At 38.8% G+C, this 18,778-nt stretch overlaps 1 protein-coding gene across 1 annotated transcript in view; it reads right to left on the minus strand.

The window, feature by feature from the left end:
- LOC124721090 (dual specificity protein phosphatase CDC14C-like) overlaps window positions 1-18,778 on the minus strand; it is a 245,174-nt gene that overhangs the window by 47,603 nt on the left and 178,793 nt on the right. The window contains 2 exon segments of the mRNA XM_047245902.1: window positions 12,213-12,407; window positions 13,117-13,238. Of these exon segments, the coding sequence (XP_047101858.1) occupies window positions 12,213-12,407; window positions 13,117-13,238 (317 nt within the window).

The raw sequence follows: 18,778 nt of genomic DNA on the forward strand, positions 1-18,778 counted from the left end.
AGGCAGCAGTGATATAGTTGAAATAGTGAATGTCACAAATTTATTGCATACAAGCATTCAATGTCAGTTTCAGTCAGTGCGAGCTCTCATATGAAAGTCCTTCAAGAGAAGCATCACCTTAATCAAGTACATGCTTTATTATTGAATCTACAAGTTTAGTTTTAAGATCGAGAGGAACTACTTTTTTCATATTTCTGCAGTCAATGACATGATGCATGTGTGTTCAGTCTGGTGTAAGTGATGGTCCTGAACCCTCCTCAAGTTATTTGCAGAAGGAGAAAAGTTTATTTTCCTGCCATTTATCATTAAGGGCAGAAGAGATTCTTTGAACTGAGAAGTCATAAGCCATTTGTGAGAAACTAAGACTGCTTACATTTAGATGGGTTAAGTTTACAACATATGCTTTGCGTACAGTCTCATAAGGCAAATAAATTAGAATTTAGATGATAGATGGCTGTTCACAGGTTTTTTGAGTTTTCATTTAGGTATACCTGAAGGTCTTCAGCGTATAAGTGATATTTGCAATGGGACAGAATAGTCAACACATCAGTAACATATAATGTGGAAAGCAATGGATCCAATACTCATCCTTGTGAGATTCCTGATACTACATCCTTCCTTTATGATCATTACACACTGTTAGCAGGACATAAGGCATGAGTAGAATCAGTGTCTAGCACTCAAATAAAAAAATTGACTAGCAAGTTAAGCAAATAGAATATCACAGTCGACAGGTCACCTCTTATTACAGATTGTTTATAATAAAATACTTCGGGCTAGTTTTGTTTTCACAAATCGCCAAATTATGTAAGAATAACTGGCAAACCAGATAACCCGCATCAACAAAATCGTGAGCTTGCTGGAGATTATAAACGAAACGGGCCCCAGTACAAAGCCTTGAGGCATGCCTGTTGAAACATTTAAGAATACAGAACTTATACCATTAAAGTGTACCTTCTGCTTTCTATTGTCAAATACTATTCTAATAAGAGGTCTGTATCTCAAATGCCATAACACCTCAGTTTATCTATTGCAATCTGATGGCACACAGAGTCAAATGCTTTGCTCAGATCACTGAGTAAGGCATCAATACAGACAATTTTGTGTGAAAGGCACTGAGTATTGTCAAAACAACATTTTCAACAGCTTTCAGTGTAGATGATTTTTTCCTGAAATCATACTGAGTGTTTTTCACTGCTCCAGTGCAGGTGAAATGTTTGTAAATTTGTTGGTGCATGCAATGTTCTACTATTTCTAAGAATATTGCTACAAGATAAATAGGATGGTAGTTATCAACACAACTTGTCTCCTTGTTTATGTAGATGGGCAACTACGGTTCTCTTTAAGCAAGCTGGAAAAGAACAACTCATCAAAATCGAATTTATTAGTGCACCAAGTAGGTGTAGCATAATGTCCACTGTCTTTTCGATATAAAATTTGACAGACCATACAAGTCTTCTGATTTTGAGTTGCTGAATTTTGATATGCTACTGAAATGTCAGTAACGGAAATTTGTACCCACTTGAATGCAGATGTTGCTGGTTTATTGTGGGATATGAATAGATTTTTTTTAGATATTTATTTATGCCTGATTTATAGTTGTCATCTTGTTGAGTTGTGTGTCCTTTGTTACCATAATTAATAAAGAAGTTATTCATTTCATTGAGTGCGATATTGTAATACCAAAAGTAATTCTATTACTATTAAGCAGTTTCAATCCGATATATCTCCAAGCAGCCTCACATTTGTTTTGCGATTGCTGAATATAGTTACCATTAGCCATTGATTTCTATTTTGTAATTTCTGATTTAACTACTTCTTTATTTGAAGGTACTGAAGTCTATCTTCTCATAGCCTGCAGGAACATTGCCATGCAAGCCCACTTTGACAAAACTACCCCCTTCTTATTGTTGTAAAATATTGACTCAATAAAAGCTATGTAGCACGACTGTTTATCATGCAGAATCTACTCTTGAACATAAGAGAGACCACTATTATCATAGAAAATGCCACAAGACTATGTCATTATTTTGCATTACACTGATAGCCAGTATTCAAGCACAGAATTCAGTTTTGAGAAACTGAGGACCATTTTCGCATAACTCGCTTTATGCATTTTTTAAAAAAATAGTTTTTTTTCCCTTAACATCTACTGTTAAGCTTTTCCTACAAGCCTATGCAGCCGGCTTTAGCAAAACTTTTCTTTATTCTGCACTTATAGCACTGACGAAACAGCCTGTTTTTGCAAAACTCACCTCATGTGTATGTGGGGGTCCTTTCAAAACTGACTTAATGCTACTTAGTTTGCAAAACATGTTAGAGGTATTGCTGGGTTTTCTCACAATTTGTTTAATGTGCGGCAGACGTCAAAAAAAGCACTTTTCTGACTGTGTTACGAGACTCTTAGAATAACTGTTTTGCTAGGCAGTAGATTGGACTGCCTATTACTATGGTTGGTTGGTTGGTTTGGGGAAGGAGACCAGACAGCGTGGTCATCGGTCTCATCGGATTAGGGAAGGATGGGGAAGGAAGTCGGCCGTGCCCTTTCAGAGGAACCATCCCGGCATTTGCCTAGAGCGATTTAGGGAAATCACGGAAAACCTAAATCAGGATGGCCGGACGCGGGATTGAACCGTCGTCCTCCCGAATGCGAGTCCAGTGTCTAACCACTGCGCCACCCCGCTCGGTCGCCTATTACTATGCGCACCAACTACGCTGACAATTGGCATAATGGCTGACGGGAGCTTCCATTAGCCTCCATGCCAAGCATCTAGTTCACACGGCCAGTTTTTAACAATGTTTGTTCACAATAGCTGTTATGAGAGTTAGCTGCCAGTTACTGCCATTTTGTGAAATTTGAGTGTAGAAGACTGGACCTGTGTTAAACAGTGAATATGGAAAGTGATGGTGAATATAATATTCCTGTGAGTGAAACACATGGCAGGCATAAAAGAAGATAAGTGAAACAGTCAAACATCTCCAAAGTAAAATCATTTCAATATTCAAAGTAAAATACTGCACCTGATGTTGACTGCTGACAAGTTGAAAGACATGAGGTAAGCAATCATGAAGGGAAAGAATATCATGCAGGCAAACTCTCTTATGCTGACTTACCATACTTCAATAATCTAGTGCATTCTTCAAGAGATAAAAGCAATCAAGATGCATTCCTTTTATCACACATGGATACCTCAGCACCAGCTACATAAGTTGTAGAGCCCACTGAAGCTAATGCTTCTAAAGACAAAACTTCAAAATCGATACCAAGTACCAGCTTGTGCTGCGATATTTCAAAAAAGTACAAGTGTATCATAGGATCACTTAAGACGGATAGCTCTGGTTGCTCACCACTGTCAGAAACATGGGACTGCACTAAAGGAACGAAGAGGTGGTTCAAGAGCAATTCAAGCTGACAGTAATGACCCAACATGTGAAAGGGCACATTCTGAAGTATACGTGTAGAGAGAGTCATTATAGCAGAGGGAAAACGAGTAGGTCGTATTTGCCACCAACATTAAATCTAAATATAATGAGGGAAAATTTTTGCAAAGAACAAAGACAAGCAGGTAATAAAAGCTGTTCTGTGTCAAAACTTAGGACAGTGTGCTATAAGAATTTTAATCTTGGCTTTGGTAATCCTCACATCTATTCAACGTGCAAGGAGCTTGAACTGAAAATAAAGGTCACAGAAACCGAAGAATGCCAGGAAGTGTATAAAACAAGCCTGTGATTCCACAAAGCCCGTGCAAATATGTTCCACAGCATCATGAACAGATACGCTGAAGACACTGTAAAAGTTGTCTTTGACATGCAACAAAATCAACCTCTACCAAAGCTCTCTATTGGAGTAGTCTTTTACACATGACGAATGTGGCTCTATATCCTAACTGTGATGATACATGGCCCAAAACAAGGTGCATTTTTCAATATACTTGGTGAAAACTGGAAGCTGGATGAGATGCAAATGAGATCACATCTGGGCTACAACATTTTCTCCTACGTTATTTGGAAGAGAGGACAAGGGCGATTAACAAGAGACGATTGAAACTTGAGTTTTTTTCAGATTCGTGCATCAGCCAGAACAAGAATTCTATAATGTTCTGTATGCTGGCACATTTTATGGAGCAGACTAAGGTGTTCTCTGAACTTACCCACTATTTTCTTATTCACGGACATAGTTTCATGCCACCGGATCATATATTTGGTAGAGCTGAAGAGGATTATCAGAAGAAAGAAGAAATCATATGAGCTTGTGAATACAGGAATATGCTAGTGAAGGTTGGAAAGGTGCTGGTGTGGGGAGAAGACTAGTTTTCCTATGACTTCAAATGGATTTCTAAGGAAATACTGAAGTCTACCTTGCCTTTCAAAATCATGGATGTATGAGGAATAACTTACAAACAAACCAATGGTAAGAATCCGTGTGCTGTTAAAATGACATATTTTTTCTGGATCAAAAGTATGTTGTGATGTATCGAAGAACGTTCCTTCATTCACAGCCACGAAACATGCTACAATTATTCCCAAGATAAACTATGTGAGTGCGGAAAAGAAGAAGGGTGTAATGAAGCTAATGCATTTCGTTACCATTCCTAAGGATGCAGCAAGTTTCTACAACGACATACTCTCTGCAAGTGGTGAGAAGTATGAAGATCATGACAGCTCACGGAGAATTTATGAGGATAAAGAGTCCCCTGAAATCGTGTAGAAGATTTTAAAGCTTTAATGTAAAAATACAGGCATTCAATATCCAGGTATCAATGACCTAGTTTGAGCATAAAGCAAGTTTTGAAAAAGAAAATTTTTTTTCTACTTCCAGCAGTTCATAAACTATCAAAAATTTTATGTATGTGTGAAGGTTATCTTAAAACATTTTCAGAACCGTGCAAAATATGCTAACTGTAAAAATTTTTGCCCTCTCAACTTGCTTGTTAATTAAATAAATATGTCTCCCGTAAAATTTTATTTTTTGCATAAAGCAAGTTTTGCAAAAACTGTCCTCAATTGCAGTTTACCATTTACCAGACATTCACTACAAGCATAAATAAGGCATAGAGGGAATCACTTTCTGAGGCAGGTAATAACTTGGTTAGTCAAAAATTGTTTACTATGCACAGCTGACTCATCCATAGTACAAAGCATTACTTTATCAATATTGCTAACACTGCTAACTCACCATGCACACAGTAAGGCTTATCTATGCACATTCATTTTTCGTTGTTTATAGCTTTATATATGACCTATTTTATTCTTCTATTTAAGATCTGAAGATGAGTTAACAAGAACTGATTACCAAGCATAAATAAGAAGCAACTTGGAGCGTTTTAAGATCATTTTTTAGCAAGCAGCTACTTTAGTTCCACAGACACTCTGTTTAAAATTAATGAATTTCTCAATATAAAAAGAAATAATTAGTAAACTACCATGGGTACATTGTGAATTAAGTTTCATACAGAATTATAATTCCTGAAATTGTTTCAACATACATTAAGGGCAGTTTCTACAGCTATATCTTGATGAGCCAAGACATTATAACTACTACCTATCGCAAGAGAGAACACTGCCTGGTAGTGTTGTGGGCATGTGACACAGTAAGGAATACAGCTGACTGGGGAATCATTCTAGTGACAATATGGGCCACAAGTGACTTCGACAAATGGCAGTTAGTTAAATCCTTCATTATCAAATTTCATAGATCATCTGACTGATCTTTTGCTCGCTTTTGTGCCAATACTTTCTTTCTACATTTTGCGTTACTCCATAAAATTATCCCACAAGACATTATGCAAGTATGTCAACATATGTTAGGAGGCCGACTCATTTGTTTTCAGGATTAGCAATTACATGAAGTGTAAAAGCAGCTGAAACTGCTTCAGCAGCTCTGTAATATGCTCCTTCCAGTTCAAGTTTTCATCAATATGTACACACAAATATTTGGAGCATTCTACTCTGTTTATTGATTTCTGTTAATTTGCTACTTTAACTGCTGGTATAAGTATTTTTTGAAAAACACCATTAACAATTTCTTCTGTTGCTTTTTCTCTAACAGGACAACTTTAAAACTAGTATATCTGTAAAAAGAGCCAATTCTTCTTAATGAATGTTAAGTGAAATGTCACTGGCGTGCATAAGGAGCTGTAGCGTAACCAAAATTGAAACCTGTGGGGCTCCTTGAAGATGTCTCCTCAGACATGAAAATCTCCCTTCCTTCCAATATTGTTTGAATTAATCAACACACTTTTTTGAGCTCTGTTAAGTATAATTCAAATAAATTGATTGTGAAGCCATCAGTTCCATAAAATTTAAGTTTTTCTACAGGAATAACATTACTTATGCAATCAAATGCCTTGCAAAGATCACAAACAATAATAATTGGCAATACTTTATTGTTTAAAGCTTGTTATATTTCGTGTGTGAAGATATAAAGAGCAACACTTCTGGTATCCAAACTCTGATGTGCTACGTAAATTGTTTCTACACAAATGTCAGACTACTCGTGAGTACAATACTTTTTCGAATATTTTGGTAAAAGACAGCAATAATGAAAATCGATGATGATTATTTAAGTATTTCTTGTTACCTTTCTGATGAATGAGTTTACTAACAGCACATTTCAATCTGTCTGGAAAGATTCTCTGTGCCAGTGATCCATTACATATGTCACTACGGACATTACATATTAAGGTAGAATAATTTTTCAGAATTCTGTTTGAAATTCCAGCGACACTACTTGACCTTTTGTTTTTTGAGAACTTTTTTAATTCTATTAATTTCACTGACGTACGTTAGTGCTACTTCCAATTAGGTGGAATAACATTTTTTGATACTTTCTCTTGCTCCTTCAACTGAACCATTTAATTCAATCTTTGCTGCCACATTTCGTATGTGACTTTAAAAATACTCACAACTTGTGAATCATCTGCCACAACATGGTCAGTCAGTTTAATTGTGATAGTATCTTGTGCACTGATTGCTTGTCCTGTCCCGCATTTCACAATATCCAACACGGTTTTAATCTTATTACCTACATTATTAGTTTCTATCACGATGCGCATATTTTTTGACATTTTAATTGGTTTCCTTAAAACATTACATTTTTTGTACAGAATCCAAGCAATTTTGACTTCCCAGGCCTATACCTAAATTTCCCTTCCCCCTTACATGATATTTTAATCCCATGAGTTATCCATAGCTTCCTTTTTTCTCTTTTTCTTTTTTTTAACAGACTTTTCGTGTAAGTTTTTAAGAAAGCTACTTTCAAATATTAGCACAATTTTATTACGAAATATATTGAATTTCACGTTAGTATCTTTTTCTATGTAAAATATACCTAATCCTCCGCATGAGCACTATCAACAAAAATGTCATCAACCACAGTGCTGTTATCTTGATGCTTGCATTTTTTCAGTTAATATTTTAAGAAATCTACATTGAAATCTTCACATAATTAACTGTTTCTTTAAGTTTTACAGGTACCCCAATAATGAGTCTACATTTCTCATAAATAGCTGAAACTTTCCTAGATGGCCTACTATGTTGTAACTCCTCCATTTCACATGCTAACTCCAAACGAAAATAATGCCACTATATAATTCTAGATAGTTAACTCCTCAATCACTCAGGTTTCATGGTATTCAGAGAAGCACAACCCACCTATCACTTCAGAATTTTCATCATCAAATGGACACACAAGAAGCTCATTTACTTTGATTTTCAGGCCTCTGATATTCTGATGAAAGAAACACACTGCACTTAATTGTTAAGGCCTAGCATCTGGCGAACAGTAGCTCAGAAACAGCAAAGCAGACAGTTGTTTGTGGGTTGCTGACATGAGCATCCACATAAAGTGGCTGAAGGATGGTGAAGCCACAAGTAGACAACATGGTGTTCGTCATCCACGACTCATCACAGAATGTGGCGCCTCTCTGCTATGTAAAGCAGGATAGGTGGCAATCTGTGGCAGATCTGGTGACAGAGTACAATGCTGACACAGGCACAAGTTTCAGAGCACGCAGTTCAGCACAAAATGTTCAACATGGGGCTTCACAGCACCGAACCCTACATGTTCCCATGTCGACCTAATGACACTGTCTCATATGTTTCACCTGCCCTTCCATGTGACCTGTGGTAGTAATGAAGAGGCACTACGCCAAATACGAAGTATGCAATCATTACTGCTGACTACTTGAAACCCTTCATACTTTATGCTTTATGCCTTCTCTGACAGTAATGGCATCTTCCAGCAGGATAACTGTCCATGTCATAAGGATAGAGTCATGGTACAGTGGTGTGAGGAGCATGCTACAGAGTCACACTGATGCCTTAGCCTGATGTGAAGATGATGGAACACATCTGGAATACTATATGGCACCAGCTACCTGCTCACAAACCACCAGTGTGTAATTTACGGGATTTGTGTGAGCTGCGCATAGATATCTGGTGCCACATACATCTGGAAACCTACAAATGGCCCATCAAACCCATGTCGTGAAGAATTTCAGCAACATTTCATTCCAAGGGTGAACCAACACACTATTAAGCAGGTGGCAATACTGTTTTTGCTCATCAGCGTATCTTGCCAAAGACCCCAGCAAAGGGAACTTCTGATTTACTTATGACAACATGCAGAATGTTTTGATTGCATCTCTATGAAGAAAAAGTGAAGCATTTCAATCAAAGAAATACAAAAACATATTATTTGAGCACAATGCCCGTACAATGAAACAGGGCACACCTTATGAATCAGTTCAGACTACAATTCAAATGCTGTGTGCAAGTCAAGTAGGGTATATAAGCATACATCTAGAAGCTTAAAATGTTTACCTCAGATTTGAAATCTGCAACATCAGTTCACTTTCTATGGAATTTCGGAAGTTAGCACCTTATTAGAAGTCTACAATACACATTCCTTAAAAAAATGCACCGTCTAACTAAAAAATTATTTATTTATGGAAATATGTAGTAGAGGACTACAAAGTGCTATAAGACTACAAGGGTGATTTTGCTACATGGGGTCGAACTGCAGGTAACAATCCTCTCAAGAGTGATTTTGCTACATGGGATCAAATTGTAGGAAACACTCTCTCAGGGGATAAGGAACAAAGAAAATCATACGAACATATGGCCAGAAATGTGTTCCAAGGGAGATACACGCATTTGAAGTTGGATATCAAAGATATTTGACACTGTAGGTTTCAATGGTTTAAAGTATACACGAGAATACATTAGGCAAGTTAGAATGCCCTGCCTCTACTAGTATTTCAGTTCCACATTCAAGAGAGCTGTGAGGTGGAGAAGCAAAATGTAGTAGCCACATTACTCTTTCTTTATAGTTAGTGTCTGAAGCGCATTAGTGTAGTACAGGGCACCAAACTACAGCCCATGGGATGAATCCAACCCGCAAAGTCAGTTTATACAGCCCCCTACGGTACTTGAATATGACTGATAAAACGTATGGCACACAAGACATTGTGAAACAATTTAAATTTAAATATGAGAACGAAAGAAAGTTGCTTCTCACCATATAGCAGAGATGCTGAGCCGCAGATAGGCACAAAAAAAAGATTTTCACACTTAAAGCTTTCGGCCTATGGCCTCTGTCAACAACACACACACACACACACACACACACACACACACACACACACGGGTGCGCGCGCGTGCAAACCACACGCACGACTGCAGTCTCAGGCAATCTTTTTGTTGTGCTTATCTGCGACTCAGCATCTCGGCTATATGGTGAGTAGCAACTTTCCTTCTCATAATATTGTTACATTCCATCCTGGATTTTCCATTGTTTGATTAAATTTAAATATTACATTTAAAATACTATAAGGTCTAAACATTTGTGGACACCTGGCTGCTTTGTACCTTAAATTTGCTATGTTCAGTTTTAAATTACTGTGTCTAGGTGTTGTACAGAAGGAAGATGTGGCCCATGCTCATCATTTTGCCACTTATCTGGCCTACTGTGAAAATGTTTGGTGACCTCTGGTGTAGTAGATGAACCACCGAAAACCTCATGGCACCCACTTAACAACTGTGTTACTCTTATGCTACAAATGGGGAAAGATCATTATCTGGAGACCTGATCTACTGCTGTCCATTTCCAGCAGTTCAGTGGCAACATTTGACACACTTAATGGTCCTTCCCCAGACACAGAAGGCTTCAAAATAACAATTTCATCACACTCCTAACTACTGACCACTTAAATGGCAACCATATCTTACATAATTAATTCAGGTTATATAAAAATAAAAACATTATTTATGAATTAACTAATGGAAGGAGTACTAGGGTTTAACATCCCATCAATGACGAGGTCATTAGAAAATGTATTTTGGTTCATTGTTACAGCTAGTTTATTTACTCTTTTCTTAGAGTACGACTGGTTTTTAAATATAAAATTTCACTGTTAGATGCACTCTCTTCACCGACACCATATAATTCGAAAATGAATCCACTCTATGAAACCAGCAAATTAACACTCGCTCTACTATTTTTTAGGTTATCATCAAACTCAAACATGTTCAAGAAACTTCCTATTTGCAAATGCTACAATACCTTTCCATATAACAACTGAGATTTTAGAAAGTAGTGATTGTTGCTATTTTGCATCAAAAATCTAAAAGAAGCAAATGGTAATGATATTCCAACCTTCCTTTGACATTCACAACAGAAAGATATTAAAACCTCTGCCTTCAGTTTACAAACTGCTATGAAAACAACATCCTCAGAACTAGACTATTTCATGGAAATTTTGAGTCATAAGTAGACTGTATCTGACACAGAAAACTATTCTGTAGGTCATCTTGACTTGACTTACATTACTGTACAACAACTAGAACAACAACAACAAAGTATGTCATAATAAAAACAAAAATCACTGATATCAATGTCACATCCCTGCAAGGTTGAGAGACTTTCTTCTTGTCCTCATATATATAACTGGGTTGTTGGTGATGATCTTCAGAGCTATCAATAATTACATACTAGCTGATTTACTGGATATAACGTTCTGCAAACTCATATTTAGTTTCCAGAATGAAATATTCATTCTGCAGTGGAGTGTGCGCTGACATGAAACTTCTTTGCAGATTGAAACTGTGTGATGGGCCGACACAGTAGCAGATGGAGAAGGTAGGAGATGAGGTACTGGTGGAAGTAAGGCTGTGAGGACAAGTAGCACAGTTGATAGAGCACTTGCACGCAAAAGGCAAAGGTCCCAAGTTCGAGTCTCAATCTCTAAAACAAAGCACATGTGAGTATAATGGGAACACAATTAAACACTTAAGAGAAAACACATTAAATTTAAAAAATAAGTTGCATTTTCTCCAATACCTTCTTTAAGTTTCTACTCACTGTATAACACTTATTTCACCTAGTAATTTGTTGCCTTTCCCCAACAACTTGCAGTATTTCTTCTATAAGCAGTTATATGGGGAAATGAATATGGAAGGAAAGTCCTCGGCTTAATATAAGTAATTTATGGAGTAAAGGTAAAAACTCGCAAAATGGCTGGACTGTTGAGAAAGATTACAAATCTGATCCCTCCTACTAGTCCCACCTCCACCCGTGCCCCATGACCCTAGTCTCACCCACCCATCCTGATCTTCCACCCTCTTCTCCACATCCTTTCCCTTCCTCAGTTCTATCTGCACCTCTCAAATCCATTCCTGTAAATCAGTGAGAGATGTGTACAAGTCTCCTGCCCGAGGCCAGAGCCAGCTCACCAGTGCCACACTCCCATCCCACCTGCCGTCTCTTCCTTCAGCCACTGGGCAGCTTCCCCCCAATCCTCTCTCCAGTTCCTCACAGCTCCTTTCCCCTCTCGCCCACTCCACACAACAAAATAACTGCCCCTAGCTGATCTGCAATATTGGCCCAAAGTAGTCGACTGAGACACTATAACCGAACAAAGTGTGAGTGTGAGTGTGTGTGTGTGTGTGTGTGTGTGTGTGTGTGTGTGAGAGAGAGAGAGAGTGAGAGAGAGAGTGTGTGCACACATGGTGTTACTTATGAAATTATTTATATGGGCAGATGGACACAAACAGTTCCACATCTTAAGTGCAATATATATATATAAAAGGAACACCTCAGTAATTACATGATGCAAAGAATGTAATATTCTTATCATGAGTTATCTGACTAAACATCAGGAATTTTCTTTCTGACATTTTCTTTGAGACTTTAATTGTTAAGCATTACGTACCTTTTTGTAACTGATGAAGGAGTCCTTGACGGCCTTTTTGATGGTACAACATCTTTGTCTTTGTTGTGAGAGACCACTATAGCTGTGCTGACTTTAGTTGCTTTTAAGGGCGAAAGTATTGCCTGAGACTGGGCTGGCTGCCCACTTCTCAAAGGCTGAGATTTCGCTCTCGTGTGTGGCCTTCCATCTTCTAAGCTGTAAATAAATTTCAACAATTACTTCGAGGCATCTATTGTTAAAATGTGTGTTTTTTTTATTGACAAGTTATGTTTGAAAGACAGAGAAAGGGTATATTGTTATACCATACACATTTATACTATAACTGCTTAATTCTTCTTGCTTTACTGTTCTCACTTACAGTAAAAAACTAGAGAAGAAAACACACACACAGGGTCATTTAGTACTAAAACGCTTTTGTATTTCATGTTCACTGCTTCCTGTGTGCCACACTGCAGTAAAAATGATTCCTTATTAATTAGCATAATGGATTACTGATACAAGAGAATATAACCACTCCCCAAACAAAATTAGTGTTAACCAACAGGCAAAATCTTGAGCAATGCGTTACACACTAGAATGCAGATAAAAACACACACACGCACACACACACACACACACACGCACACGCACACGCACACGCACACGCACACGCACACGCACACGCACACACACACACACACACACACACACACACCTTGTCTTGGTATCTTTCTACTGCTTAGTGCATCTTTTGTATGTTGAGCAGATTGTCGTTTCTCATTCCACCTACAATTTTTGTTATCATACTAGTTTCATATAGTGTTATTTTATTCTCTTATTTTACTTGGTAACAGGTTCCTATTAACACTGTGGCAACAAATGCTCACTATCTAAATTACTGATTATCTTGAATCTATACACTTACTGTACAGCACCAGTAGTTACAGATCTGGGATGCCTCCGAAATGCCTTTATCTGATTTAGTTTATCACCTTGTGTTAGAGGGATATCAGATGCTGGTTCCTCATTATTTTGATTTGTTGCATCCTAAAACATAAAAACAAATCATTTATTACGAAGACAAGACACAAATACTATTTCCACTGAAAGGAAGCAAATACATGTAACATCAAATTCAACAAAATTCTTAGAAATAAGTCACAACTTTAACTGCTATTCAAACTCATATAACAATGAACACAAATAATATTCAGCGTTCAAAGGGGACATTTATATACCAGCCACTGAAACAATTACAGCACGGCTGGCATAAGAAATTTACATGTTCTTTTATCTATGTAATCATATATAAATTGAAAACTTTGATAAAATGTTCACAAACAAAAGCTGCAAAACGATCCACTGGTACAGGTATGAGGATAAGAATATGTCTAATAGATTAACTACTGGAGAAAATAGACCAACTTCTTGCATGAATAAACATGACACAAATGAACATACCTTTCACTATGGAAATGGAAACTAAAAAACTAATACAATTATTGGCAAAACAAAGATGGGAAGAAAGAAGATAAAAGTTCTTTACAAACTTTTTGCATTTTTACAAATACTAAATACTTGGAAAAAACGATGCTTTCCATAGGAGGGTTAAAATAGACACTAGCAAACATTTACTACATAAACTCACTAAAATATTGGTTATTACTAGTCAAATAGTGGCTGCAGTGATCTAGCAGGTAGAGCACTAGAATCCAGCTCTGGAGGCCTTGACTTCACTCCCCAATATTAGACAGGATTATTCCTCATTCCTGTTCCTCCAGGACTGCCCTAGGTCCACTCACAGCCTGCTCTCATACTGAGGACCAATGAGCTTTCCTGGGAGTAAAAGGCAGCTGGGGCAATGGGGCTACAACATTCCCCCTCCTAGTACCATTGCTGCACAATAAGTGCAGTTAGGCCACAAGCCCAATCATGTGCTGAGTGCCATAGACTTTTATCTTTTACTAGTTATACAACATATCTTTATGAGACCACAGAAACGCACAGAGGCAGGGTTGCCAACTGAGGTCAATGTCAATTTCATCACCCTGAGCATCAGGCGTAACTCTCTTTGATTGATTTCAAACTCATCATCACATCTCCCCCAAAAACCATCTGCAGTTTTTTACTCAAAAACTTGTCCACTGGCTGACCAGTACATTTGGCAATCAGAGCTAACCACCAACTGAGCAATAAACTGTCATTATTAGCCAATCACTAATTGAGCAATACAGTGTCAAAATTCTTAAGTCCAGCTGCCTCACAAGTTGCTAACAATATAGTCAGTGAGGGCATTCTCCACCTCTTTGAGTGGTAGGTTGTTGTATATGCCTTTAGTTTATCAGTAAATAGTATGCAGTATTATGTGCACAAGCTCAGTATTCAAGACAATTACTTCTCTAATAATTTCACCTGTTTGCTGAAAGTAATACAACTGATGCACAGTCATAATTTTTTTATCACTTAACAGTTCCATCAAAAAGTATTTACGAAAAAGAGGCCTTGGTGGCTGTCACTCTCTGAAAACTCATTTTCGAGAGTACTCCAGGACATTCATCAAAATGTGCATTTCCTTTGCATTGCAGCCATCACCCCTGATCCTCAGCATCTGCTTCTGCTTCTGCTTCTCATTTTAGTGAGAATAAAACTATTTACTATTGTTTGATTTTCCACAGACACAAAGGATATATTGCAGGGAGAGTTCCCACCTGCACACACTGGTGAAGTTGGTGTTGGTAGGAAGAAATCAGATGGTATGAGCTGTGAAACAGTCACTAAAATAAAGCACTTTGTGTTGGACAGCATGTTCAGGAACTGGATGGTTCAGCTGCCCCCAGCCACAGTTTGGCGGTGGCCACTCATACAGACAGCTTGTTAGTTGTCATGCCCATGCAGAAAGCAGCACAGTTGTTGCAGTTTAGTTGGAAGCTCACAAGGCTGCTTTCACAAGTAGCCCTGCCTTTGATGTTGTAGGAGATGCCTGTGACAAGACTGAAGTAGAAAGTAGTGGGAGGTCTTGCATCCAGGTCTATATCAGGGATATGAGTCATGAGGCAAAGGGTTGGGATCAGTGATGGAGTAGGCTTAGACAATAATATTGCATCTCTTCCGTGGGTGGTGGAATATCACCGGGGGACTGGGGCACGGGTGACCAGGATATAGTTGGTAGGATATTCATTCCAGGTCACAACAAGAGGTAGTCAAAACCCTGCTGGAGAATGTGATTCAGATGCTTGAGTTCTGGTTGGTGCCATATTAGCAACCAAGTCACATCGTCTGCCAGGGTTTCAACTACTCTCACTCTGCCACAAAATGAGGAATATCCTACCCAAACTTCTCACAGTGGTATTCTGCTGCCCACTAAATGGAGGCAATATCCTTGTCCATCCTTACTCCACCCCTGCTCTCAATCTGTTGCCTCACGGCTCATATCCCTACAATAGACTTGATGCAAGGCCTGTGCCATACATCCTGCTACTACCAACAACTCCAATCTTGTCACAGGCATCTCCGACCCACCAAAGGCAGGACTACCCCTGAAAGCAGCCGTGTAATCTACCGTGGGCAACCCAGTTGCTGAACGCGTTAACACATTTCACTTTAATGACTGCTTCACAGACTGCATAATCTGGAATCTTCTTACGAACACCAATTTTCTGAATTTTGCAAGTAGGAACTCTATAACATATCCTTCATTACCGTACCCCACCCCTTCCCCCCCTGGCCTCAACCTTTGCTAGTCCCTGTCCTCCACCTACCTATCCCCTTCCTTGCTCCCACTTCAGCACTACACACACCTTCTACTCCACCAACAAAGGTGCTAGTTTTTCCCCTTGTCTATTTCTTTACTATCCCCTCTCCCTTTCCCCTCCCCCAGCACAGCCTCCTGACACTGCACCTAGCAGGCCCGTTCTGTCCCCATCAAGTCCCTACACAGTCCCACAGGCACCACAGCATCTTCCCCCAACCCTGTCCTGCTATCCCTCCCCCATCCCGCCCCATGCCTCCTTACTCCCACTCCCACCACTCATTCCCGCAGATTTCTATCCACATCGTACGCAGTCACAATTCAACGTGCCTGTCTGCTACTTAGTGCCTCCTCTGGTGGTGAGTAACAATCTATCATTTCCACATTGGTGTTATAATAGGGTGAAAGGTTTCATTTGGCTAATTCCAAAATTGTATCACATATTAACAAAAGAAACTGTGATGTAAAATTTAAATTCTACAAAATAAGTGTTTTCAAAAGCATCAGTCATTCAACTAAATAACTGTTTTCAAAAGCATCAGTCATTCAACTAAATAACTGTTTTCAATAGTATCAGACATTCAACTAATGCCAGAGAATGAAATATCATGTTTTACACACATAACTAACACAAATTCATCAAGAAAATTAATATTAGCCATAATATTAAGTTCTGCATAACTTTAGAAGTATTACAGGCTCATAAAACCTATGACTATTTTTGGAATCAGTACAAAAATCTCTAAGATGAGATGTTTTACACATCAATTTTCAGTCATTCTAATTTCATAAAAATTACATTCAGTTTATTTTAAGATCATATAATTAGTTGTGGAAAGAATAGTGGAATCATGTATGTTTGAACCACATTAATAAACATTCTGGCAAATTTAATATATAAAGGAAAAACTCTTTTGAATCAAAACTAATATACACTACTGGCCATTAAAATTGCTACACCAAGAAGAAATGCAGATGATAAATAGGTATTCATTGGAGAAATATATTATACTAGAACTGACTTGTGATTCCATTTTCACGCAATTTGGGTGCATAGATCCTGAGAAATCAGTACCCAGAACCACCACCTCTGACCGTAATAATCGCCTTGATACGCCTGGGCATTGGGTCAAACAGAGCTTGGATGGCGTGTACAGGTACAGCTGCCCATGCAGCTTCAACACGGTATCATAGTTCATCAACAGTAGTGACTGGCATACTGTGACGAGCCAGTTGCTCGGCCACCATTGACCACACGTTTTCAATTGGTGAGAGATCTGGAGAATGAGCTGGCCATGGCAGCAGTCGAACATTTTCTGTATCCAGAAAGGCCCGTACAGGACTTACAACATGCGGTCATGCATTATCCTGCTGAAATGTAGGGTTTCGCTGGGATCAAATGAAGGGTAGAGCCATGGGTCGCAACACATCTGAAATGTAACGTCCACTGTTCAAAGTGCCGTCAATGCAAACAAGAGGTGACCGAGACTTGTAACCACTGGCACCCCATACCATCACGCCAGGTGATACGCCAGTATGGCGATGACGAATACACGCTTCCAATGTGCTTTCACCGTGATGTCGCCAAACACGGATGCGACCATCATGATGCTGTAAACAGAACCTGGATTCCTCCGAAAAAATGACGTTTTGCCATTCGTGCACCCAGGTTCATTGTTGAGTACACCATTGCAGGCGCTCCCGTCAGTGATGCAGTGTCAAGGGTAACCGCAGCCATGGTCTCCGAGCTGATAGTCCATGCTGCTGTAAACGTCATCGAACTGTTCATGCAGCATGGATTGTTGTTGTGTTGCAAACGTCCCCATCTGTTGACTCAGGGATCGAGATGTGGCTGCACGATCCTTTACAGCCATGCAGATAAGATGCCTGTCATCTCGACTACTAGTGATACGAGGCCATTACGATAAAGTACAGCATTCCATATTACCCTCCTGAACCCACCAATTCCATATTCCGCTAACAGTCATTGGATCTCGACCAACGCGAGCAGCAATTTCGACCTTTACCAAAGTCAAAAACGTGATGGTACGCATTTCTCCTCCTTACACGAGGCATCACAACAATGTTTCACCAGGCAACACCGGTCAACTGCTGGTTGAGTATGAGAAATCAGTTGGAAACTTTTCTCATATCAGCAGGTTGTAGGTGTCACCACTGGCGCCAACCTTGTGTGAATGCTCTGAAAAGCTAATCATTTGCATATCACAGCATCTTCTTCCTGTCGGTTAAATTTCACTTCTGTAGCACGTCAGCTTTGTGGTGTAGCAATTTTAATGGCCGTGCTACCCATAAGGCAGTTTAATTCTACTATGAAGTACATATTTATACTTCATTTTTGTGACCCCATATACCTTCAACTGGTGGGAATAGGCATCTCTATAAACAGATTTTTGAAAGATGCCAAAACGTAGTTCAGAGTGAATTGAAGTTGGGATAGGTCCAGCTGCAGCTCGTAATTAAAGGCTCTAAGGTGGAGTCACAACAAAATATATATTAAAATAAATTTCTGAACAATGTGTTACAGATTTACATCATCAGGACTCATTTCCTATATTTCTCACACGGATTTAAATAATGCTGGCAATGTTTTTGTAGCTATTGATGCGTAATATCTAGAGATATTTTTCGAATGGGTAGCAGCTAGTCTTAACGCTGCGTCTTGAAATACCATTTAGCTCTATGTATCACAGGTATGGGGATGTGGCTTCTATTGATTACTACTCTTATGGCCGACCCATAGGCTCTGATCGGTCAGCCTAAGCGTGTCCTACCAACTTCCACACAGTTTTCACAATCCTCTCCTTATTTTGAAACTGGT

Source organism: Schistocerca piceifrons, chromosome X (genome assembly GCF_021461385.2).
Source record: "Schistocerca piceifrons isolate TAMUIC-IGC-003096 chromosome X, iqSchPice1.1, whole genome shotgun sequence".
NCBI lineage: Eukaryota > Metazoa > Arthropoda > Insecta > Orthoptera > Acrididae > Schistocerca > Schistocerca piceifrons.